Below are 25523 nucleotides of genomic sequence, written 5' to 3'. Positions count from 1 at the left end.
GTAGCCTACACACTATCGACATAAGCAAATTCCCAGTAAAAACCACATGGCAATAAACTGATGTTGAATGTTGAATTGTGTTTTATAAGGTTGGCTAACGTGCTACAGTAGCTTAACCCAGTCTAGTAGATGCAGGTCTCTCATCAGCAGCTAGGGGGCGGTAGGGGACTGACTGAGCACACAGGGACGTCTCTTCATCCTCCTCCTCTTCATCCTCCTCCTCTTCATCCTCCTCCTCTTCATCCTCCTGCCATCTTGCCGATCGAGGCTCCGAGCAAGTCACGTCGTACAGTAGTTTTCAAGTGCAGCTGTTTAACAACATAACGGTTAAATAAACAACAAGATAATCCAACGAGTCTAAAATGTCAGATTTCGATAGGAACCCGTTCGCGGATCCGGATGTCATCAGCAATCCTTTCCAGGTAGCTAGAAATGTCTTAACTTTATGTGACCGGTGTTGTCTCATTCTCAGTCGATCCAGTTGAATGTTTCAGGGTGATTCAACACACAAGGACCTGTTTTGAAACAGGAACTCATCTAGAAATGTTGGTCTATTGTCTGTAGACAGTTGTTTATTACAACTAACGTTAGCAACAATTGCTATCCAGCTAACTTAGGTAAGTGGTGGCTAGCTAGCTCTACTGTACTAGCCAGCATAACGGTACAATGCAGGGTCTTTTGAATCACAGTAATGCTCAATATAATCTAGATTACATTTCAGACCATTGCATATTTAACAAGATGTAAACATTGCTAAATTGGTTTATGCTTAGCTACAAGTAGAGCCGAACAAGGCAGCAGCAATAGAAATTACAAAATGTGCTATCAGATGGTAAGAGGATTAAAACGAGCCAGATGATTTGAATTGTAATACAGACAGGAAGCCTTTTGTCTTTCGTAAGATAAAGATGATAATCAACCTTCTGATGAGGTGTCAGTGAAACAACATTTGGCAGACAGGAGGAGATCAATGAGACAGAGGAATGCAAGTTGGCATCAAATCATATGATGTTCTGCCATCATGATGTCACACATTCTGATGCCTTCAAATAACTTGGCAGTAGTTGTGCAACGACTAAATTGCATTTCATTATGATAGTGGCATTGTCAACCTTTCAGATGTTTAGACTGGCTTTGTTCATGCTGTCAATGGGTGGAAAGCACACCTTTGATCTTGCACTTCTCTTCCTATTAGGCTGGTATAAGGGTCTGAATCGTCCTTAGTTTGAATATCTCTCCCCCTGCACCCCCCCACCACGCACACTCACTCTCATTCACACAAACACACACACACACACACTCGCTCCTAGAACCAGCTTAGATGTTCCCCGTTATTGCTTCTAGCCACACTACCAGAGATGCTGCAGTTTATTTTCATCTCACATACACACATACACACACTTGCACACACACACACTCGCGCGCACACACACTCACAGCAGCCACCACTGCTCAACCCCTCAACATCTGACAACACGCAAACAGTTGAACACTATGCACAGCTGTATACTTGAACGTTATATAATTGCGCTGCCACATCATGGTCAGAGACATGGTCATCCATGATCAGATGGGATAAGTAGATGAGGATGATACTGACAGACTGCTAGACGACGGATAGTAAATTGCCAGTTTGGAAGCCTCTAAATGTCTAGCTAAGTACCTTGGACTGGAATAAGGAACGGATTAGCACTGATAAGATACTGCAAGGACATGCGATTACAAGAACTCCACTGTACCTGAACCCGTACTTGTTAACATTTCTATTCTATCCACTTGTCAAAGTGCATTTGGGCGGCAGTCAGAATCTCTAAATCCTAGAGCAGGTCAGTGATACAGAGCGACCATTCTCTGTACACAGTAAACATCTACAGTAACAGAGAGAGACCAGAGACATGTAAATGGACTGCACTTACATAGCGCTTTTCCACCTTAGCGGCACTCAAAGCGCTTTACAATGGCCTCTCATTCACCCATTCACACACCAATGGCGGTAGCTGCCATGCAAGGTGCTAACCTGCTCATTGGGAGCAATTTGGGGTTAGGTGCCTTGCTCAAGAACACTTCGACATGTGGACAGTCGGAGCTGGGATTCGAACCACTGACCCTTCGATCATTGAACGACCCGCTCTACCAACTGAGCTACAGCCGCCCCCTGTGTTACTGCCTATCCGCTGAAAAAACACTAGTCACCACCTGTCCCTATGGAAACATACTGCCCGTGTGGTTGGACTGCTGTGCTGACTGTAGACTAGCAAGAGAATTCCTCCATTTTGTAATAAAAAAAGTTGTAGTCATGCATTTGTTGCTTGAGGGAAAACTGGGCTACATTCCCACAGTGCGTGTTTCCTGGGAAGGAATGCCCAACGTGTGTGTGTGTGCGTGCGTGCGTGTGTGCGTGTGTGTGTTGACCACCGCATGACACAGGGAGTCAATTATTGATGGAGCCCCGTTATTAGAGTGTGCATAGCGATTAGTGTAACTGTACCTCCGCCGCGCTGCTAACATCTGCTGGATGTTACCCTGAAAGGAAGCCATTGTGTGCCGATCTGATTCTGATTCTGTTATTGTGTTGTTCATCTGTTCGGTTATTTCGGTTTCGCAGTAAAGACTTCGAGGCTTGGAGCTGCATCCTCTTCTCCAGGCGCATCGAAGCTGTTCTCCTCAATAGTTGATGAAATCATATGGTGCTGCTGTCATAGCGACAGGTGGTGCCTGGGCTCCAATTGGCAGCTTTCCCCGTTGTGGTAAATATCATCGGCCAATCCCCTTCTTGAGGCTGGTAGACTCTTCCGTGATATTAGCATAATATGGATTTTAGGCTATTCTGCAACATTGACAATAGAGGTTCCACTTGTGGTGCCAATAGAAAAGATGGCGCATCAGGTAGGATGGCCTGCTTTGTCCGAAGCTCTCAAAAACAGTGCCAGTTAGGAGCGAAATGTGTGTGTGTGTGTGTGTGTGTGTGTTATTGGGACTTATTAAAGATTCATCAAGATACAACCTGAAATATTTATGTCCTTGGCCTCATGATAAGTGGCTTCTCTTCCTCTCTGTTGGAGAGACTGAGTGAGAAGCGTTGTGATTGTCCTACAGTAAGTCAGGGAGACCAGATGAAGGAGAGACCGTAGCACTAGACTGTAGCACTAGACTGTAGCACTAGACTGGACTATACTGGGGCTGGACTGGGATATTACCTCTGGAATACTGGGCTATAGGCTATACCCCACAGGAGTAGCTTCTGAATGAAATTTGCATGATTGAAAACTTCTCATGGTAAGCAAACTGGTCTTAAGCCTTATCTACAGGCCTGGGCTGCGTTTCCCAGAGGTATCGTAGCACTACGTTCATCGTAAGCTACGGCGTTCATCGTAGCGCTACGTTCATAGTAGCGCTACGATGAACGCCGTAGCTTATGATGAACATAGCGCTACGATGCCTCTGGGAAACGCAGCCCTGGTTTAGATGCAGTCTGCTCACTACCAGGAGCAGTGACTGGATCAAGTGTATTCACAGAGCTGACAGGCTACTGAACATGTTGAAAGGGTCATTATAGGTGGCATAGACAGTCCTACACGCAGGCACGTGCGCACACACACACACACACAGTAGGCAAACAATATGTCATTCTTGAGCTGTACTTACAGGGCGCAGTGCGCTCTGTAAACACAGAACAATCTAGACTTGCCCTATCTGGACTGTTTTGTGCTGTTTACAGAGGTGGTGTGTTCAGAATGGGATATTCAGGGCTCTAATGGTTCATCTCTCCATCGATTCTAACCTGCTATCTGGATTATCCTAAGAAAAACGGTAGCTCTGCTGTCGGGTCAAAACCTCATATCTCCATTGGTGTTTTAAAAAAAAGAAATAATAATATATATATTTTTACATCAATTGAAATCCTTTCCAACCTCTGAACACCTCTCGGTCCTGGGACCAATTAAATGTAGGCTATTCTAAACCAAAAACAGGAATTGGAATGTTCTTTTCAACATTCTGAAAACCCTTTTGGAAATACAAGGATTTTTCCTTTGACAGCAGCGGTAGGTTCAATGAATCAAGGGTAGTGCAGCCTGTATGTAACTACAATACCATACAACTGCATGCCATGAACAGTGCACAATGACTTCCTTATTGTTTCCGTCTTTTGTGCTAGCTGTGGGCGTTCTCCTCCAGTCTTAACTCGGAGACAAGGCTATTTATAGACAACTTGCAGTGAAAATCATTGGAATCATCCTCTCTTTGCCAGTATTGAATTATAGGCTTGGGCTGGGGGTGAAAAGTGTTGCTGGGTTTCGCAGGCAGTAGGAATTCTCCTCAGTAAAGTTTCTCTACCGAGTTTAGCCATGAGTATGAAGCTATTATGCTCAAGGGTGCCTGTTTTTTTGTTTGCTTTGCAAAGTTAACTTCATATCTTTGAGACCTGGTCCCTAGCGTAGCTTTGACTGAGTTAATTCACCACTCGCATTGGTAGCAGGTGGAATCTGTGTTATAACTGTCGGTTCTGTGTGCGTACAGCCAAAATCCTGCTTATAGCCTCACGCTAATTTCAACCCTGTTTTCCCTAAGGATCCGTCGGTGACACAAGTTACACAGAATGTTCCTCCGGGACTGGAAGAGTACAACCCCTTCACAGACGGAAAACCAGTAAGCACACCCCAGTCAGCTCGAATGGATGACCCACAACCTTCTGATCGTATGTGTGTTTTGTGAGGTGAGGTGTTGAGGGCCAGGTGTGCAAGAAGAAGGATTAGCTAGTTGGTTTGATGGGACAGTGAATATCCAATCCAATCAAATCAAACTTTATTTGTATAGCGCATTTCTTACACATAGGCAACACAATGTGCTTTACAGAGGGTCCCACCCCTACATATTCCAGAGGGAAGAAAAAAAAAACAGTTTCACCCGGAATAAACTGTTAAATGTTCAGTAGTTATTCAGATTCAGCTCTCTCCTACTGTATACAGTAGAAGAAGAGTTATTCAACATCAGCGTTTTCTCCCCTCAGGCTCCCGCTGGCCTGGCGTCCAAAACGGCGCCCGCCACCAACACGCAACCCGCCATCATGAAGCCCACGGAGGAGCCTCCGGCCTACAGCCAGGCCCCACAGACCCAGGTACCCCTGACCACCCCCCCCCCCCCCCCCTCCCTCCACACACCAACCGCCGGGCCCTCAACGCAGACCCACGTACCCCTGACCACCCCTACCGTACCCCCCCCCACCCTCAACACACTCAACACAGACCCAGGTACCCCTGACCACCCCTACCGTACCCCCCCCACCCTCCACACACCAACCCCCGGGCCCTCAACACAGACCCAGGTACCCCTGACCACCCCTACCGTACCCCCCCCCCCCCCTACCCTCCACACACCAACCCCCGGGCCCTCAACACAGACCCAGGTACCCCTGACCACCCCTACCGTACCCCCCCCACCCTCAACACACTCAACACAGACCCAGGTACCCCTGACCACCCCTACCGTACCCCCCCCACCCTCAACACACTCAACACAGACCCAGGTACCCCTGACCACCCCTACCGTACCCCCCCCACCCTCAACACACTCAACACAGACCCAGGTACCCCTGACCACCCCTACCGTACCCCCCCCCCCCCTACCCTCCACACACCAACCCCCGGGCACCTCAACACACTCAACGCAGACCCACGTACCCCTGACCACCCCTACCGTACCCCCCCCACCCTCCACACACCAACCCCCGGGCACCTCAACACAGACCCAGGTACCCCTGACCACCCCTACCGTACCCCCCCACCCCCACCCTCTACACACCAACCCCCGGGCACCTCAACACACTCAACGCAGACCCCCCACAGAACCCACGGAGACAGAGCGCGCTCTCCAACTCGTGGCCCCTCCCTCTTCTCCCGCCCTGAAACACATGAGGATTCACGCAGGCTCCGCGCCCGTCGCCATGGAGGGTATCACCATAGGAACGGCGTTCACGTCTCTCTGCGCCCGGTCATGCTCTGCCGGGGCTGACGGCGCCAGGGGGCCTGGCTCGCTAACGAGACGAGTGGACTCTGACACGCTGCCGCTGCTGGCTACACGCAGCCCGGGGGCAGGAGAGAGCACGGGGGGGGGGGGGGGGGGGGGGTGCTAAGTGTGCTGCTGTATACTAGGGCATTCACGACTACTGAATTTAGTAGTCATCGACTACTCCCGCAAAATAGTCGACTAGTCGATTAATCGTGTGTTTACCACGATTTTTTTCACCCAATAACAACGGTCAATACAAACAAACGTGTAAAATATATGTATAATTAAAAAACGATGACAGATGAACTATCCACAGCCGCCCCCAATGGCAAAAAAATAAAAATAAAACCATAATTAAATTAAAACATAATAAAATTCCATGTACTAACTACTTACAGACTGGTGAAAAATTAAAAGAAAACCCCGAATAAGTGAATGGAGAAACATAACGAATGCAGATGCTTCCAGGCCTGAACGCCTGACCCCTGACCCCTGCAGTGAGGGGGTCTGGAGGCTCTGTTGAGCTGTGGGGAGGGGGGGGGGTGGCGTGGTTTGGGTGCACTTGTCCCCTTATTGGGAAGGGTCTCTGCAAATCCATACAAAGTCATTCTGAGTGATCACTTTTATCCTACGACGAAACATGTCCGTCCCGATGGGAGCGGCCTCTTCCAGGATGACGACGCCCCCTCCGTAGGGGCGCCAGGGGTCACTGGGCGGTTTGAGGAGTATGAAAAAGACGTGAATCATATCCTACGGCCTTCGCAGTCACCGGAACGCAATCTAATTGAGCGCCGATGGGAGATTTTGGACCGACGTGTTAGACGCCGCTCTCCACCACCATCATCAAACACCAAACGAGGGAATATATTTAGGAAGAACGGTGTCCCATCCGTCCAGTGGAGTTCCAGAAACTTCCATAGAGAATCTATGCCAAGGCACATCGAAGCTGTTCTGGCACCTAACTAAGACACTTTATGTTGGTTTTTCCTTCAATCCTTCCTTTAATTTCTCACCTGTCTTGTACAGTATGTTTGTGTACAGGAACTGGGGCCTAGTTGATAGATTGGCCCCTTTGGAGAGGATAATTTGACAGATGGTTGAGGCTTTACTCCCCACACATTTCAGATGGACTTCTCCCTGCTGCACAACTTCAGAAGGCAATTAGCAAATGCTGAAATTAGACGGGGAGTGTTAATTATTCTGAGTCACACATGCGGGGGGGGGGGCGGGGCGGGTGGCAAAAACCGTGCAGTGACTCCTGAGGCAATGGTCCACACACACGCACACATTCACATACACACACATTCACATACATACACACACACACATACACATACACACACACATTCACACACACACAAGTTCACATACACACACACACACACACACACACACACACACACATTCACATACACACACACACACATTCATATACACACACATACACATACACACACACATTCACATACACATACACACACACATTCACACACACACATTCAAATACACACACATTCACATACACACACACACACACACACACTTACACACACAATACAATAACACTCCCTCAGCCAGTTTGCTTTAAAAAAAAGAAGAAAAAAACGCTTTCTATTATGAAGTTTGTTCCAGCCGTGAAGAACATTGCGCCCACGCTCTGATGCCATGAGCTGTGAATACAGTAGCTGTCTGACTCCACTCAACCCTGTGGTTTTGCATGTGTGCGTCTGTGTGTGTGTGTGTGTGTGTGTGTGTGTGTGTGTGTGTAGGAGCAGGCACGGGCAGCTGCGGAGCTGATGAAGAGACAGGAGGAGCTGGAGAGGAAGGCCGCTGAGCTCGACCGCCGGGAAAGAGAGATGCAGTCGCTCAATCTCTCCGGAGGTACGACGCCAGAACGTTAGCGCCAACGTTTACACAACGTTCAAACATCCCCTCAACCTCTCTGGAGCTACTAGAACCAGCAGCAGCATTTACAGTCCCTCAATCTCTCTAGAACGAGCGTTGACATTTACCCAGCGTTCAGATATCGCTCCGACGTTCACACATCACTGAGCACAGACAGTAAGTCGCTCACGAAGCACAAACTTGAAAATGAAGAGCGCTGAGCGACGGTACAGTGTTGCGCATGGCAAAGCCTTTCCTAACGCCCGAGATCCGGTACGTTCATGCGACGTGTTATTAACGCTGTTATTAACGTTTTGTCTCTCTCCCTCCCCCCTCAGGAAGGAGGAACAATTGGCCCCCGCTCCCGGAGAAGTTCCCCGTGGGGCCCTGCTTCTACCACGACATCACGGTGGACATCCCCGTGGAGTTCCAGAAGACGGTGAAGATCATGTACTACCTCTGGATGTGTGAGTGCTGCTCTAGTATTCATGCCTCGAGGGCCCCAGTTTGGGTTTCAGGCCTGTTTCCGGGGGCCCTTCTGTGAACTCCTGGCTGGACTGGTTAAGATCTGGTTAAGACTGGTTAAGGAGTTCACAGAAGAGCACAAGGAAACCAGTTCATCCTCCTCCTCCTTCTCCTCCTCTTCCTCCTTCTCCTCCTCTCCCTCCTCCTTCTTCTCCTCCTCTTCCTTCTCCTCCTCTTCCTCCTCCCTCCTCCTCCTTCTCCTCCTCTTCCTCCTTCCTCCTCCTCCTCCCTTCTCCTCCTCCTCCTCCTCCTCCTCCTCCTCCTCCTAACCTGATCCACAGCTCTAACTCAATCATTCCCCATCTCCTCCCATCTCCTAATAGAACCTCTCCCCCACCCCCTCATCTCCTCCCATCTCCTAATAGAACCTCTCCCCCACCCCCTCATCTCCTCCCATCTCCTAATAGAACCTCTCCCCCACCCCCCCATCTCCTCCCATCTCCTAATAGAACCTCTCCCCCACCCCCTCATCTCCTCCCATCTCCTAATAGAACCTCTCCCCCACCCCCTCATCTCCTCCCATCTCCTAATAGAACCTCTCCCCCACCCCCTCATCTCCTCCCATCTCCTAATAGAACCTCTCCCCCACCCCCTCATCTCCTAATAGAACCTCTCCCCCACCCCCTCATCTCCTAATAGAACCTCTCCCCCACCCCCTCATCTCCTTATAGAACCTCTCCCCCACCCCCTCATCTCCTAATAGAACCTCTCCCCCACCCCCTCATCTCCTCCCATCTCCTAATAGAACCTCTCCCCCACCCCCTCATCTCCTAATAGAACCTCTCCCCCACCCCCTCATCTCCTAATAGAACCTCTCCCCCACCCCCTCATCTCCTAATAGAACCTCTCCCCCACCCCCTCATCTCCTAATAGAACCTCTCCTTCACCCCCTCATCTCCTAATAGAACCTCTCCCCCACCCCCTCATCTCCTAATAGAACCTCTCCCCCACCCCCTCATCTCCTCCAATCTCCTAATAGAACCTCTCCTTCACCCCCTCATCTCCTAATAGAACCTCTCCCCCACCCCCTCATCTCCTAATAGAACCTCTCCCCCACCCCCTCATCTCCTAATAGAACCTCTCCCCCACCCCCTCATCTCCTAATAGAACCTCTCCCCCACCCCCTCATCTCCTAATAGAACCTCTCCCCCACCCCCTCATCTCCTAATAGAACCTCTCCCCCACCCCCTCATCTCCTAATAGAACCTCTCCCCCACCCCCTCATGTCCTAATAGAACCTCTCCCCCACCCACTCATCTCCTCCCATCTCCTAATAGAACCTCTCCCCCACCCCCTCATCTCCTAATAGAACCTCTCTCCCACCCCCTCATCTCCTAATAGAACCTCTCCCCCACCCCCTCATCTCCTAATAGAACCTCTCCCCCACCCCCTCATCTCCTAATAGAACCTCTCCCCCACCCCCTCATCTCCTAATAGAACCTCTCCCCCACTCCCTCATCTCCTAATAGAACCTCTCCCCCACCCCCTCATCTCCTAATAGAACCTCTCCCCCACCCCCTCATCTCCTAATAGAACCTCTCCCCCACCCCCTCATCTCCTAATAGAACCTCTCCCCCACCCCCTCATCTCCTAATAGAACCTCTCCCCCACCCCCTCATCTCCTAATAGAACCTCTCCCCCACCCCCTCATCTCCTAATAGAACCTCTCCCCCACCCCCTCATCTCCTAATAGAACCTCTCCCCCACTCCCTCATCTCCTAATAGAACCTCTCCTTCACCCCCTCATCTCCTAATAGAACCTCTCCCCCACCCCCTCATCTCCTAATAGAACCTCTCCCCCACCCCCTCATCTCCTAATAGAACCTCTCCCCCACCCCCTCATCTCCTCCCATCTCCTAATAGAACCTCTCCCCCACCCCCTCATCTCCTAATAGAACCTCTCCCCCACCCCCTCATCTCCTAATAGAACCTCTCCCCCACCCCCTCATCTCCTAATAGAACCTCTCCCCCACCCCCTCACAATGATTCAAGACATTATCTTTGAAAGTCGTCTGTTCTAAGCGTGCTCCAGATCCTCTCTCCTCACAGTCATCCCACATTCCAGACTCGTGTGTCTTTCTAAACTCGTTAGGCGTGTGTATTAGATTTGAGCCGGCGACGCCGTCGGCAGCGGAACGCCGGGCACCACATGACGCGGCCCACGTGGAGCTCCGGGGTCACGCAGGTCGGGCTGTGTGACCGGGTCAGCTGACTGCCGGCTCAGATTTGGCCCGGGTCCACGCCACGGCCCCGACCCGGTTCCGCTACTTTGAATAACGCGCTCTCTTTCCTTCCTTCCTTCCTTCCTTCCTTCCTTTCTTTCTTTCTTTCTTTCTTTCTTCCTTTCTTTGCTTACTTGCTTGCTTCCTTGCTTCCTTGCTTCCTTGCTTCCTTCCTTGCTTCCTTCTTTCCTCCCTCCCTCCCTTTCTGGTTGTAGTTGCCCTGTGTGGGACTGGGATAAGAGCTGAACGGTCGCTCGCCACCTCGATTTAACCTCGGATTAGTTCGAGCTTCAGAGGGAGGAAGGAAGGAAGGAAGGAAGGAAGGAAGGAAGGAAGGAAGGAAGGAAGGAAGGAAGGAAGGAAGGAAGGAAGGAAGGAAGGAAGGAAGGAAGGAAGGAAGGAAGGAAGGAAGGGAGGGAGGGAGGGAGGGAGGGAGGGAGGGAGGGAGGGAGGGAGGGAGGGAGGTTTTACTGGCGCTCCGGTTCTCTGTCCCCCCCTGGCCAGTAGTGTGTGGAGCGGCGGAGGTGTGTTAGATTCCTCACCGCGGTGACGAATGCCGGCGCTGCCCGTCCCACTAGGCTGGACGCCACGCTGTGAATTATTAAGCCGCGTGTTCGGTTTGCGTGTGCGTGGGTTCGTGTTTGTGTGTGCGAGTGTTTGTGTGTGTGAGTGTTTGTGTGTGCGAGTGTTTGTGTGTGTGAGTGTTTGTGGGTGCGTGCGTGTGTGTGTGACTGTGCGCGTGCGTGTGCGAGCGTGCGTATATGCATGTGCGAGCGTGCAAACGAGTGAGTGCGTCTGTGTTTGTGTGTGTGCGAGTGCGTGTATGGGTGTGTATATTCATGTGCGTGCGTGACCGCGCGAGCGTGTGTACGTGCGCTCGTGTGCGCCGGGCGCCAGACTCTCGTATCGAATTACCCAGCCTGCCTCTCTCCTCGTTCTCCTCTTCCATCCTCTTCATTAGCCAGTCTTGGCAGGACACCGGAGACCGCCGTGCCCTTATCACAGCCCGCCCGACTTTCCACCGTCTGAGACCGCCCTTCGGCCCGTCACCGCACGCCGATTGGCCCGTTCTCCCGGCGCTACCCGTCAGTCTTAACGGCGTTCCTGTCTGTTCCCCTCCAGTCCACACGGGGACGCTGTTGGCCAACATGCTGGGCTGCCTGGCCTGGTTCTGCGTGGACGGGTCGCGCGGCGTGGACTTCGGCCTGGCCATGCTCTGGTTCATGATCTTCACCCCCTGCTCCTTCGTCTGCTGGTACAGACCGCTGTACGGGGCCTTCAGGTACACACCTGGTACATGACACACACACACACACACACACACACACACACCCTGCTCCTTCGTCTGCTGGTACAGACCGCTGTACGGGGCCTTCAGGTACACACCTGGTACATGATACACACACACACGCACACACACACACACACCCTGCTCCTTCGTCTGCTGGTACAGACCGCTGTACGGGGCCTTCAGGTACACACCTGGTACATGATACACACACACGCACACACACACACACACACACACACCCTGCTCCTTTGTCTGCTGGTACCGACCGCTGTACGGGGCCTTCAGGTACACACCTGGTACATGATACACACACACACGCACACACACACACACACCCTGCTCCTTCTGCTGGTAGAGACCGCTGTACGGGGCGTTCAGGTACACACCTGGTACATGATACACACACACACACACCCTGCTCATTTTGCTGGTACAGACCAATCTACGGAGCCTTCAGGTACACACCTGATACAGTACATAGACACACACACACACACACACACACACACACACACCTTCACACACACACACGTACACACACCATATCAGACACACTTTATGAGTCTATATCTCCCTCCCTCTCTCTCTCTCCCTCCCTCTCTCTCTTTCTCCAGGGGCGACAGCTCGTTTAGGTTCTTCGTCTTCTTCTTCGTCTACATCTGTCAGTTCGGCGTTCACGTCATGCAGGCCATCGGCATCGTCGGCTGGGGCACCAGGTAGGAACAGGAAGCTGCGAGCCGAACACAGGAAGTGACACGGCATACGGTATATAGTACACAGGGGAGGTAACGTCGACAGAAAAAGAGCACAGCGGCTGTGTCGGTTTCATCACGTTCGCGCGAGACGCGCTGTATCTCGAGCTGTGCTGTGATTGGCTCCCCAGCGGATGGATCTCGGCCCTGACTGGCCTGAACAAGAGCATTCCGGTGGGCATCGTCATGATCTTCATCGCTGCCCTCTTCACTGCCCTGTCAGTCATGTCACTCATCATGTTCAAAAAGGTACGGCTCGCACACACACACACACGCACACACACACACACACACACACACACACACACACACATTGGGGCAGTTAGTCTTAAGCCTAATTGAATGATATGATTAAGGGTGAGTCAAGTTTATCGATTTACCGTTCATGGCGGTCAAAGTCGATTTTTGGTTATTAATCGATTGTGGTCAAATTGCGGTCATTCATTTTGACTGGATATTGATTGGAGTGGACCAATGGGGGATAAAATACAGCGTCAAAATCAATGGAACTGTGTTTCTTTGTGTCAATGGAACTGTGGTCTTGACTATTTTTCATTCAAATAAACACGTCCTTTCAAATGCTGGAATCTAATCTTTTGAATGTCGGCAAAAAATGCTGAATGGATGAATCGTTCATACCACCCAGCGATTAATCAACCAGGAACAACCTTAGTGTACATCGCTGCTATGATTTCACCTTGATGGGGGCTGTTTCACTTTGAGTGACATGCTGTTCCCTGAATGTCTCTCTCATCCTCTCCTTCTCTCCTACCCTCTCTCTCCCTCCCTCCCTCTCTCTCCCTCTCTCTTCTCTCTCCTTCTCTCTCCCTCCCTCCCTCTTTCCATCCCCTTCTCCTCCTCTCTCCCTCCCTCTCTCCTCCTCTCTTCCTCCCTCTCCCTCCCTCCCTCTCTCCTTCTCTTTCCCTCCCTCCCTCTCTCCTTCTCTCTCCCTCCCTCTCCCTCCCTTTCTCCCTCCCTCCCTCTTTCCCTCCCTCCCTCCCTTCTCCCCCCCCCCCCCCAGGTCCATGGTATGTACCGGACCACGGATGCCAGCTTTGAGAAGGCCCAGCAGGAGTTCGCCTCGGGCGTCATGGCCAACAAGACGGTCCAGACGGCCGCCGCCAACGCCGCCTCTACCGCCGCCCGGAGCTCCTTCAAGGAACAGATCTGATTGGCCCCCGGAGAGCCCCAAAGCCCGCCCTCCCCCCCTCCTCTCTGTCCAATCCATGCACTTCCCCCTCTCCCCCGTTCCTCCTCCTGACTCTGCCCACATGGCGACATCCTGCTTCCTCCGAGGCCCCGCCCCTGTTTGAATACCTAGAGGTGGCCCCGCCCCTCTAAGTGACCTTAGACGGTTGCTACGGGGAAACTAGTACGGCCTTCACATGTCCAGTCCTGCTTATTTCTCCCAGAGCAGAGAGGAGAGAAGCACTGGTCAGTTTGTTCAGACAGGGTCCAGCCTCTTACCCACAAATCCCTCCTCTCTCTCGCCCAGAAGATCCTTAACTCCGCCCACCTCAGTGACCTGATGCACTCCAGTGACTCTCGTCCCTCATCGTCCGTTCTCTGTCACAGCGCGTGTGCGCATGCGCGTATATACACACGTGTGTGTGTGTGTGTGTACATGGGTGTGGATGACCGTTAGCATGTCTTTGTGTAAACGTCGGTGCCGCCCGGAGGCCTGTGGTTAGTTAGTGTTCCGCCTTCCACATCTGGCCAGGGAATGACCAACCCGCCCAGATGTGCAACTCCCATTTCCTCCAACGCTTCTCAGTTGTGGTTCACCGACGCGCTCTCCCCCCTCGGTCGCGTAGTCTCTGGATCTCATCTGCGTAGAACGTCCGTTCCCTTCCACGTAGAACCTTCCACGCTATCAGATTTAGGCATCTGAGTACTGTTATTTGTTATGCTGAGTTATCTTTTTTGATCCAGAAGCTTGTAAAGGGGGTTTGTTAGATGAAGATGGCTCCTGTTCGGTGGTTTTGTCTGACTCCTAGAAAGCTGTCCCCTGGTGGAGGGAGTTGGCTGTGTCTAAAGGTGTCCTCACACGGCGCCAACCAACGCCAACCAACTGCCAACACCCAACATTCTAAAGTTGGCAGTTGGTCGTTAGAATGTTCGAAGTTTTAAAATTCAGCTGCAAAATTCCATCCAACCGGTAGCTCACCGGGTAAGGCGTGCACCATATGAAGGCTAGTCCTTCGCGTGGCGGACCCGGGTTCGATTCCCGGCTCGGGTCCTGTGCCGCATGTCCTCCCCTCTCTCTCTCCCACATTTCCTGTCTCTCTACACTGTCCTATAACATTAAAGCTGAAAAGCCCTAAAAAATATCTTTAAAAAATTCTGTCCAACCGACGGCAAGAAACATCTCACACCCAATCCAACGTTGCCGTCGGTCGGGGCAGTGTGGGGACAGCTTAAAATGAATGCCGTGCATTCCATAACATGATCTTGCCTTGGAATGCTCACACCTTGGTAGTTTCATCTGACTGTATGTGAATAAACGCGTATGCTCATCATCGCGGTCTTACTGGCGACATCCGTGTTTTTATATCGCGTCTATTGAGGATGTGAGATCTTCCTACTGTACGCGGTGAGGATGTGAGATCCTCATAACACGAGTGTAGGAAAAGCACCTTCTTACTCCGCAAGATTGTTTGAGAACTGTCGAAGCATGGGCTTGTGATGGTCAACCTTCTGTTTTCAGAAAAAATAAGAGAAAGTAATAATATTTGAATAAGTTATACGAAACATCACTCGCATTTCGTGGTCCTTGTCGTGTTCATGGATCATTGTTTTGATTAGGACTTGCCATGCTATTACTCTACAAGAGATTTTTTTTTTCCTTTTGACTGAAGTTGGTCACAGTGGTACGGCTTCTCTCCTGAATGAACACGCTGGTGTGTCCTGAAACTGTCCTCTCTAATGATGTTCTTCCCTGGTGACAGTGGTGCGGCTTCTCTCCTGCATGAACACGCTGGTGCGTCTTTATAACTCTCCTGACTGAAGAACGTCGACCTGCATGCTAGCTAAACTAAGCTAACATGCTAGAAGTCTCCAGCCTTTACCTGGTCATTCACGTCAGTGTTACTCAGGATATTACTCTCCACATGCATGAAAAGACTTCTGAAAACTACTCGGCAAATATTCTAGGCCTCTCCCTCACACTGTCTACAATCCTACTGTACTACATGGTGGATTCTGTTCAATTGATGCTGTGCATCAAACAGTTGAAGCAGATCCATTTAGCGTCTCAAATCCTCTCGGAACAGGAGAGAGAATAGGATCGCCCCCCTCTATAACGTGTTGTTTGTCATGTGTTATGATATATATATGATAATATTCCAGTTAGATCTCGTCTTTTGATTCCTCACGATCAGGGATCCTAGATCTGATTTCATTGATCTTGTCTGCAATGAGTCTTTTGAGTTTAACATGCACATGGGTTAAGAATGTGTGTCTGTACATATGTTTATCAGGTTTAACTGGACAAGTATGTGCACACGTGTAATTGGGTGTGTGGGTGGGGGTTGGGGGGGGGTGTAGCACACGTGTAAGGGGGGGGGGGGGGGGGGGGGGGGTTTGTAGGACGACGCTGGGCAGGGGTCCTTCTGACTCCGAGACCCCAGCACAATCGCAGAGTGTTGTGTTGATTTGTTCTCCTTTTTTTATATATATATCATGATGATTTCCTTTTAGATTGTGCTTTACCAATCTCTTTGTGGTTTGTGCATTTGAGAATCAGGACATATAGTATGTGTGTATGCGTGTGTGTGTGTGTGTGTGTGTGTGCGTGCGCGTGCACATGAGGCTGTTCTCTTTTCTAAAGAAGTCTGAATGAACGGTACCTCAGAATGTGCCTCTTATTTTTCCTTGCTTTAAAAAAATATTAAAAATTAATTTGAAGTATGATTTCTGAATGTGAGCTGGGAGACCACACTACAGTGTGAACAGTTTGTTTGTTGAAGGACTGTGGCTTTAAGATGGATTTATGAATCAGCTACACATGCACAGTATGTAGTAAAAACACTGAGAATGAAACAAAACTCATCTCTTGACAATGAAATGATCTGGAAAGATGAATTAAGGGATGTTTGTATATTTTGTAAAATTGACGAATGGACTGCTGTTATCCTGAATCTAATGGTACTGTACAGATGCACTCTTGTTTCCCCATCAGTCGCATGTTGAATAGTTTGAGTTTTGTATATTTATTGTATTAACACTAAATAAAGTTCTAAAGTTAACTTCCATCTGGGTTATGAATGTTATTATAATGTTATGTTATTATAATAAGTTATAATAAGTTATGTTATTATAATAAGTTATGTTATTATAATAAGTTATTAGGGGCTGGGCGGTCTCAGCTGTCGGTACCTCTTACTCGGTCGGTCCCCAATATTCTGAATCTTCTTCTTCTTCCCAGGAAGTCTGACTTCCCTGCATGAAAAATCACCAAACTTTGCACATGGGTCCAGTCCTACGCCAGAAGGAAATATGACATCCACCCTCAATCTTCAGCTTTCAGCAACACCCAGCTAAGATTCATTAATGCTAACATGGATCTCTTATCTTATCTTATCTTATCATTATAGCTTACAATTAGAATCAGAATCAGTTTTTATTATAAAAAAAATAAATTTATTTTATAGGGTTTAGGGTTATTTGGCTAGTTAGCAACAGCATGGCATGTCTTTAAGTGTTCACATTATATTAGTAATTTAGATGACACTTTTATTCAAAGTAACTTACAATAATTGCATTTAACATAGGAAGTTAGTGTACAACTACTCACCAGAACTCACAAGACATCTCCTTTCTAAACAAGTGACAGAGTATAATCAAGTGCTCAAGGTAAAGTGCAAAGGTAAATAACTAATGTAGTACATTTTATACTGTATTACATTAATCCCATCTGTATTACTCTCATGTAGTAATCAATTTTATAGAATAATGAATAAACCTCAACTAGTTTGAACCGTGTTCATTTAAAGAGTTTAGCACGTGAGTTACAACAGGTGGCCTTTGTCCCTGAGTCAGCATGATCCTTGGTCTATAGCAAATGGTCGCCTCTGAAAGTGAGATCTTGTAACATGATGCTAAGCTCAGCCGATACATTGACCATTCTTTGTATGCAAATGTGTTTGTCATGTGAGTCCTGGCCTGAAGCCAGTTTAAAAGCTGCGGCCCTTCTATGTGAATTCAGTATTGCCGAAGTTCTGACCCCATGGGTTAGTAATAGGCATGCTCAATAAATTGTTGATTTGACGGTTTTTGCCTCCTTGAAGTTCTGTTCCACACGAAGTTTATGCATTTGAAATACACTGCACTAAAACAAAAAAATAGGTGCTTTAAGAGGGACAATCCTGGTAGTAGGCTACTTCTTGAAGAGGTGAGTTTTGAGCCTATGGTGAAATATGAGCAGTCCTGACGTCGGTGGGCAGTTCACGGTGTGGCCAGGACAGAAAAGGGCCGGGTTTCCCAACGAGTTACAGTAAGAAACACTTAACTCCAAAGTACTTCTTAACTCCCATACAAAGGGTTGCTTAAGAAGGCTTCCTTAAGAATGTTCTTTAGCGGGAAACGCGGCCAAGATCTGTGGCCATGTACAACCTCAAACCATCTCCTAACTGTAGCAGTTTACTGGAAAACTTATGTCGGCACCAGTTTGTGTATATATACTGTATGTGTACACCGAGACCCTCATATATTTGTAATTTGTCTCCTTCCTCTTACACCACCCGGCCCCGACCCAGTGCTGCGCAACAACTATAATTATATTCAGAATGCCATTACAGTATATTGGTGCAGTAGGTTGTGTTGAAAGGTATAGTTGAAGTCTGCACCACCAGCTAAAGTCCACTAGATGTCAGTATTAACCAACCAAACTAAGGTGCCCAACAAGCCCTCGACGAGCTTCCTGAAGTTAGTTACTTTCATGTGTGACCGTTACTGAATTAAGGTCCTGAACTGTTGGTGTATCTATGAATGTGTAAACAGTAGGCTATAGTGTGCAATTGAACCATGAATTAAGTCACATTACAGGATGTTGATGGATGGATGATCAAATAAAAACAATCTGTCTCCTTTGAACTCAAAACAGCTCTCCCTCTCTACGTTAAATGTCATAATTCATCAATCACACACACACACACACACACACACACACACTTGTACCGGCATACGGCACAAACATCCTACCAGATTAGCTGCCCACACAAGCAACAAGTGTTTGTTCAACTGGGCCTGATGGGAGACCAGTGAAAGATGAGCCGTGTGTTAGTGTGTTCTCCAGAGGCGTGCGTGTGTGTGCGCGTGTGTGTATCCAGAGCTGTGTGTGTGTGTGTGTGTGTGTGTGTGTGTGTGCGTGCGCGCGCATGTGAGCTGTATGTGTGTGTGTGTTTGTGTGCGCGCGCGCACGTGTATCCAGTGGGCATCCGTCTTAATGGATACCAGATCACCCTCGTTTATCCATCGGTTGGAAACGGAGCACAGGCGATGACGATGCGGTCATTGCTGGAGTCCTGTGTGCAGCTTGGCGCACGGTCGCCTGATCCTGTCTGCCTTGACGAAGGCCAGAGACAACACTACAGCACGGACGGACGGGCCCAACACGACTCAACACACACCAGCACACAAGAGCCACACACTGCTACATGTCTGACCAGGGAACGGTGGAGCCCACCCAGGAAGAGATTGTTAGAGCGCGCCCCCCCCCTTCACATACACACACACTCACACACACACACACTCGCACACACTCGTTCTTCCTAGTTTTATTACCATTTCCTTATGTCATGATTCGAGGAAGGAAGACGGTGAAGGGGGGAGAAGGAACGTGGCGACTTTCCCGTGATGGTTTTTGTAGTTTCAGGCATTTACTGCAGGCATCCCTCTCGCTCCCTCCATCTCTGGCCTGACAGGGGCCTAATTCGACCGACGGAGGCCATTTTTAGAACGCATCTGGGTTGTGAGGTCACGCGGTGCTCAAGTCCGTTTCTGGGTTAACGAGCAGGGAAACCGGCTTCAGGACCCAGAGAACTAATACTGTAGGCGTTGTTTAAGTCTACTCTCTCTCTGTCTCTGTCTCTCACTGTCACTTTTTCTCTGTCTCTGTCTCTCTCTCTCTCTCTCTCTCTCTCTCTCTCTCTCTATATATATATAAATTCTTCCTCTTACCATGTCTACCACCCCCCTCTCTCTTTCTCCGTCTCAGACAGAGGGACGTGGAGGAGGAGGCTGAGCTCGCTCCTCTGCTGCGTCCTCTGACAGTCAACTAGGGCTAGATGTCTCTGGTCCAGGAACTCTGTCAGTCAACTAGGACAAGCTGTCTCCAGTCCAGTCTAGTCCAGGAGCTCTGTCAGTCAACTAGGTCTAGATGTCTCTAGTCCAGGAACTCAGTCAACCAGGGCTAGATGTCTCTGGTCCAGTCTAGCCCAGGATCTCTGTCAGTCAACCAGGGCTAAATGTCTCTGGTCCAGTCTAGTCCAGGAGCTCTGTCAGTCAACCAGGGCTAGATGTCTCTGGTCCAGTCTAGCCCAGGATCTCTGTCAGTCAACCAGGGCTAGATGTCTCTGGTCCAGTCTAGTCCAGGAGCTCTGTCAGTCAACCAGGACTAGATGTGGGAGACGCTGCTGTCCAATCTGGAAGTCATCAAGCATTGTGTTTAGTTTGTGTGTGTGTGTGTGTGTGTGTGTGTGTGTGTGTGAGTGTGTGTGTGTGTGAGTGTGTGTGTGCCAGGGGCTGGAGGTTTCTCTGTGGTCAAACTGCAGGGAGGTACAGGGGAATGACTCAGTTGTGGACACGGACACACACACGCACACACACATATGGACACAAACACACATGCACGTAATACAACACATACACACACACAGTCTCTCTTTCTGGACTCTTGGGATACACACAGGGAGGTCTACATGTGGTCTAAACAGTCAGAGGGGAAGTAGGGGGCGGGGTGAGGAGGGTGAGGAGGGTGAGGAGGGCGCTAGTGTTCGGAGGACATGTTGAGGAGTCGTTTCGGAGACGGAGAGAGGGAGAGGGTGGGGGTGTGGAGGGTTAAGACAGTCGGTCTCCGTTCCTTCCAGAAGCATCCAAGAGCAGGGCGATACACCCCCTCTAGTCCTGGATCAGTGGAAAAACTGATCACACACACCGCCTGGAAACATCCCCCCCCCCCCACCACACACACACACACACACTGCTCCCAAAAAACCAAGGTCTCACTGCTCTGCCCTCCCTCCTCCTCCTCCACCCTCATCTCCTTCCTCCTCCTCCCTCTTCATCTCCCTCCTCCTCCTCCCTCTTCATCTCCCTCCTCCTCCTCCTCCACTCTCTTTATCTCCTCCCTCCTCCCTCTTCATCTCCTCCCTCCTCCTCCTCCTCCCTCTTCATCTCCCTCCTCCTCCCTCCTCCACCCTCTTTATCTCCTCCCTCCTCCTCCTTATCTCCCTCCTCCTCCTCCTCCCTCTTCATCTCCCTCCTCCTCCTCCTCCTCCACCATCTTCATCTCCCTCCTCCTCCTCCTCCACCCTCATCTCCTCCCTCCTCCTCCTCCACCCTCTTTATCTCCTCCCTCCTCCTCCTCCCTCCTCCTCATCTCCCTCCTCCTCCTCCTCCTCCACCATCTTCATCTCCCTCCTCCTCCACCATCTTCATCTCCTCCCTCCTCCTTCTCATCTCCCTCCTCCTCCTCCTCCACCTCCACCATCTTCGTCTCCTTCCTCCTCCTCCTCCCTCCCCAGTGTAAAGCAGTCAGTCATGCTCATCCAGATAGAGGAACTCACACCGGGGACACGCGCTGTTTTCTCCTTCTTTATTGATTGGTCAGACAGATGTGGGACGTCGGGACACTGAGACTCAACAGACTGCGGTTCTGTGGTTACAGCTTCTCGAGAACAAGGAACCTCCCTGAAACTAGTAACATATTATAATAATAAAAATTATAATAATCATATTAATAATAATACTTCATCTGTGTGTCCTCTTCACCCACTTCATAGTCTTATTCCGCTGGGTGTAAGATCTGTTGAGGAGGACCTGAATGAGGACAGGCAAGGGCTGTCGCTGTGGGGGGGGGGGGGGGGGGGGGGGCAGGGGTTGGGGGGAGGGCGGTTCTGTTGAGTTCATCTCAGTATTTGAAAAAAAAAAATGGAGGCAAGCAGACTGGCACGCACGCACACACAAACACACACACACGCACACACACGCACACACACTCTCCAGCTCTCTCTTTGCTGTCATGCTGTCCCTGTGACGCTTCGCCGCTGAGGCTTTCTAATCAATACATTTCAAGGGTCCGAAAACACGACATAACACATCGGCCAATCAGAAGACAGTACATTCCGTAAGCTTTAAGGACACCCACGCTAGAACTAAAAGGCCATATCTGTGAGTAGTTTATTTCGACTGAGTAGTGGTTCCCTTGTTAAGCTACTCACACGGCTGGCGTACAAACATTTAGACGACCCCGCAGGTCTCGCTGGTCGCTGGTCCGGTCAGAACAACGCACCAGTATTCAAGGCAAGAGTGACATCACGAACGCAGCCTGACTGAGCGAGTCTGAAGACCCTCCTTCCCAGTTCATTCCTATGTACAGTATATACACACACCTATTTACAACAACACACAGTGACAGGAAACCTGGTACTGGCACGCGTACACAGAACACACATGGACATACAGTAAAGACACGACACTCAGCACCTCTAGTGGTGGAAAAAGGAAGTACACACACATTGGAAAAAAAGCTTGGCACTGTAGAATTCTCCCACATCAACAACAACAACAATACATAGTCAAAGAGTCAGTCTTTAGTGGTAAACGATGCAAAGGGCGCCCTCTGGTGGACAGGCTGGCCCCAAGGTAGGAGGGGGCGGGGGGAGTAGTAGGAGGACGGCGAGGGGTCGACCCCCTCCGCTCCTCCCTCTGCCGCTCCTCGATTGGTCGGTCGGTGGGCGTCCCCCGGGACTCAGAGGAGGCAGATGAGGCTCTTCCCCTCCTCGATCTCCTCCTGGACCTTGTCGCTGGACGTGGCGATCTCGGCCTGGGCGGAGAAGACGGCGCAGACGAAGGTGAGCACGGTGCCGCCCATGGCGGTGTAGAAGGCCCAGCCCATGGAGCAGAGCCCCGCCCTGTAGGGGGCGGCGTCCGGCCCGCAGTACAGCTGCACCTTGTCCGAGCCCGCCGGCTGGGTACAGCATCAGACCCAGGATCAGGAACAGGCCTGGAGAAGGGGGGGGGGGGGGTGGGGGGGGGGGGGCACACGGCAAAACCGGGTCAGAATCGGGGGGGGCGGGGGCTCGGGAGATACGGCCGACTGATGGTCGCGGGGATCGGCGGTTCGAATCGCGGCTCCTCCTCTCCTCTCCCCCACTCGACGCTGAATCCCAAATTGCTCCGAGTGTGCGGGCTAGAGCCTTGCCTGGCGTGTGAATGTGTGTGTTGGTGTGTTAATGTGTGTGTGAATGTGTGTGTGGTGTGTGTGAATGTGTGTGTTGGTGTGTGTGAATGTGTGTGTGTGAATGGGTGAATGAGAGGCCATTGTAAAGCGCTTTGGATAAAAGCGCTACATCAGTGTAGTCCATTACCAGAATCAGAATCAGTTTATTGCCAGGTAGGTTTTTTTTTACGTATATTATGAATTTGTTCTGGTCAGTTGGTGCATAACACTGATGGATAGAAAACATTGGGACAAGGACGACACAGGACTGTGCAAAGACAGGACAGTGCAAATGACAATGTCAACAAAGTACAAATGACTCACTCACTCACTCACTCACCCCCTCATTCACTCACTCACTCACTCACTCACTCACTCACTCACTCACTCACTCACTCACTCACTCACTCACTCACTCACTCACCCATTCACTCATTCACCCATTCACTCATTCACCCATTCATTCACTCACTCATTCCACATCTCAATACAGAGCAGACCTCCCTCTCCTGGCTCAGTTGTGAGGGATGTCTGAGAACAGGATACTACAGAACTCATCTACACTAGCGCGACATTCTGTGGTGTGAAAATATTTCCTGTTCCAGAAACATCCATAGCAGCAATATCCCGTCGGACAAAAATGTTAGTGGGTCAAAAAAAAAGAAGAAAAATCATTTCCTGACCATCACGTTCAAACATGTCTCAGGATTAAGAAAAACAAGACCTCCCCGTCTGTCTGCGATGACCCTCCGAGAAGGACAGGGGAGACGAAATTCCCCCAAAATGGCAGCGACCTCCGGGTCTCTGCGCAGCGTGACCTGGGGTTACGCAGGACGCACAACAGGAAAAGGCAGCGAGAGGGGCTTCCCACCCCCTACCCACCCCCCCCCCCGCCCCAGCCCCCCAGCCACTGACTGACCCCACCAGCTGCCTGCGTCCTCCACTGAAAGACTGGGGTCACTTCCTGTGGAGACCACTGACCCACTTTTTAACGCGGTGCCGATTCAGCCTCAACACCTCTGTAGTCATACCTCCCCCCCCCCCCCCGTTCATATGCCAGCTCTGCATAAACAGAGCAGTAATATACTGATACACTGCTCCACTGACAGACTACATTGTTCAAGTATGTAACGTTACTACGACAGCAGGACCCACCAAGAAGTCCAACAGCATACTGTACTACAAACGTAGCAGGAGGAACATTCCTGTCATTAAAAAACACGTTTCATTCTCAATCCCGCGCCGCCCTGTCCCTCCTAACAACGCTCACAAGAGCTACGGTTTACTCAGAAACACTCAGCGTTACTCTGATACACACAACTCAGTTACGGTTTACTCTCATATACACAACTACAGTACTCTGATATACACAACTACAGTATGGTTTAGTCTGATACACACAACTACAGTACAGTTTACTCTGATGTACACAACTATAGTATTTGTTACTCAGATATACACAACTACAGTATTTGTTACTCTGATATACACTACAACAGTATTTGTTACTCTGATATACACAACTACAGTATTGGTTACTCTGATATACACAACTACAGTATTGGTTACTCTGATATACACAACTACAGTACGGTCTAGTCAGAACACACAGCTACAGTGTGTGCTGGGTGTTGGAGGAGCAGGCCAGGGGTCAGTAGGTCAGGCAGAGAGACAGACCAGGTCTGTAGACACTCCGTCATGGCTGTTCTCAGTCCTCCCCTCCCCTCCCCTCCTCTCCTCCTCCCCTCCCCTCTCCTCCCTCCCTCTCTCTCTCCGTCTCTCGGGAGCAGTTCCCTCGCCGGCCTGCGGGGGCGCCCGAATCTCAGGAGGAAACACTTTGAATAATATGATTAAAGATCATAGATCTATCAAAATAGAGGGCCAGAGGACACCGTGCGTAGGGAGAGAGGGGGGATGGAGAGAGGGAGCAGGAGAAAGAGAGAGACAGTCAGAGCCTGATATCTGTATCTCTGTCGCGTCTCTCTACCAGGACCCCCCCCCCCCCCCTGTCTGTCTCTGCCCAACTTATTCGCTCCACCAGGGGATGAAAAACAAAAGTGCGGTGCCGACACAAGCTTTCCACTTTCTCTCTCTCCTTCCTTCTCTCTCTCTCTCCTTCCCTCCCTCTCTCCCTCTCTCCCTCTCTCTCTCTCTCTCTCTCTCTCTCTCAAGAGCTCCCAATATCGTATTAACGAGGAAATGAAAACTAGGTCATAAATTCTTTCCACATGTTGCTGCGCTGCCCTGCCTGCCAGACTGGCTCTGCTGACGGATTGAAGGTATGGTTTCAATTCTACACACACACACACACACACACACACACACACACACACACACACACACACACACACACACACACACACACACACACACACACACACACACACACACACACACACACA

At 50.2% G+C, this 25523-nt stretch overlaps 2 protein-coding genes across 3 annotated transcripts in view; one reads left to right on the top strand and one right to left on the bottom strand.

Moving 5' to 3' along the window:
- Positions 1-297: 297 nt before the first annotated feature.
- LOC311323983 (secretory carrier-associated membrane protein 1-like) lies at positions 298-13851 on the top strand (the record flags this gene model as incomplete). 2 transcript variants are annotated; one of them, XM_084456335.1, is made up of 9 exons in its annotated part: positions 298-422; positions 4570-4647; positions 5009-5116; positions 7782-7887; positions 8229-8357; positions 11760-11919; positions 12543-12644; positions 12812-12929; positions 13702-13851. In XM_084456335.1, exons 1-9 carry the CDS (start codon positions 363-365, stop codon positions 13849-13851), a joined length of 1011 nt encoding a protein of 336 aa, XP_084312461.1. In that variant the 5' UTR covers positions 298-362. The 2 variants fall into 2 exon arrangements, with proteins under 2 accessions (XP_084312461.1, XP_084312460.1); XM_084456334.1 differs by having other exon boundaries at positions 7776-7887.
- An 8799-nt stretch (positions 13852-22650) lies between these two features.
- The window catches only part of lhfpl2a (LHFPL tetraspan subfamily member 2a), a gene marked incomplete at both ends in the record, with an annotated part of 5292 nt that continues 2419 nt past the window's right edge, over positions 22651-25523 (bottom strand). The window contains 2 exon segments of the mRNA XM_084456351.1: positions 22651-22864; positions 22866-22905. Coding sequence (XP_084312477.1) covers positions 22651-22864; positions 22866-22905 — 254 coding nt within the window.

Source organism: Borostomias antarcticus, assembly GCF_949987555.1.
Source record: "Borostomias antarcticus genome assembly, chromosome: 2".
Taxonomy (NCBI): Eukaryota; Metazoa; Chordata; class Actinopteri; order Stomiiformes; family Stomiidae; genus Borostomias; species Borostomias antarcticus.
This window is presented reverse-complemented; position numbering and strand designations above follow the sequence as displayed.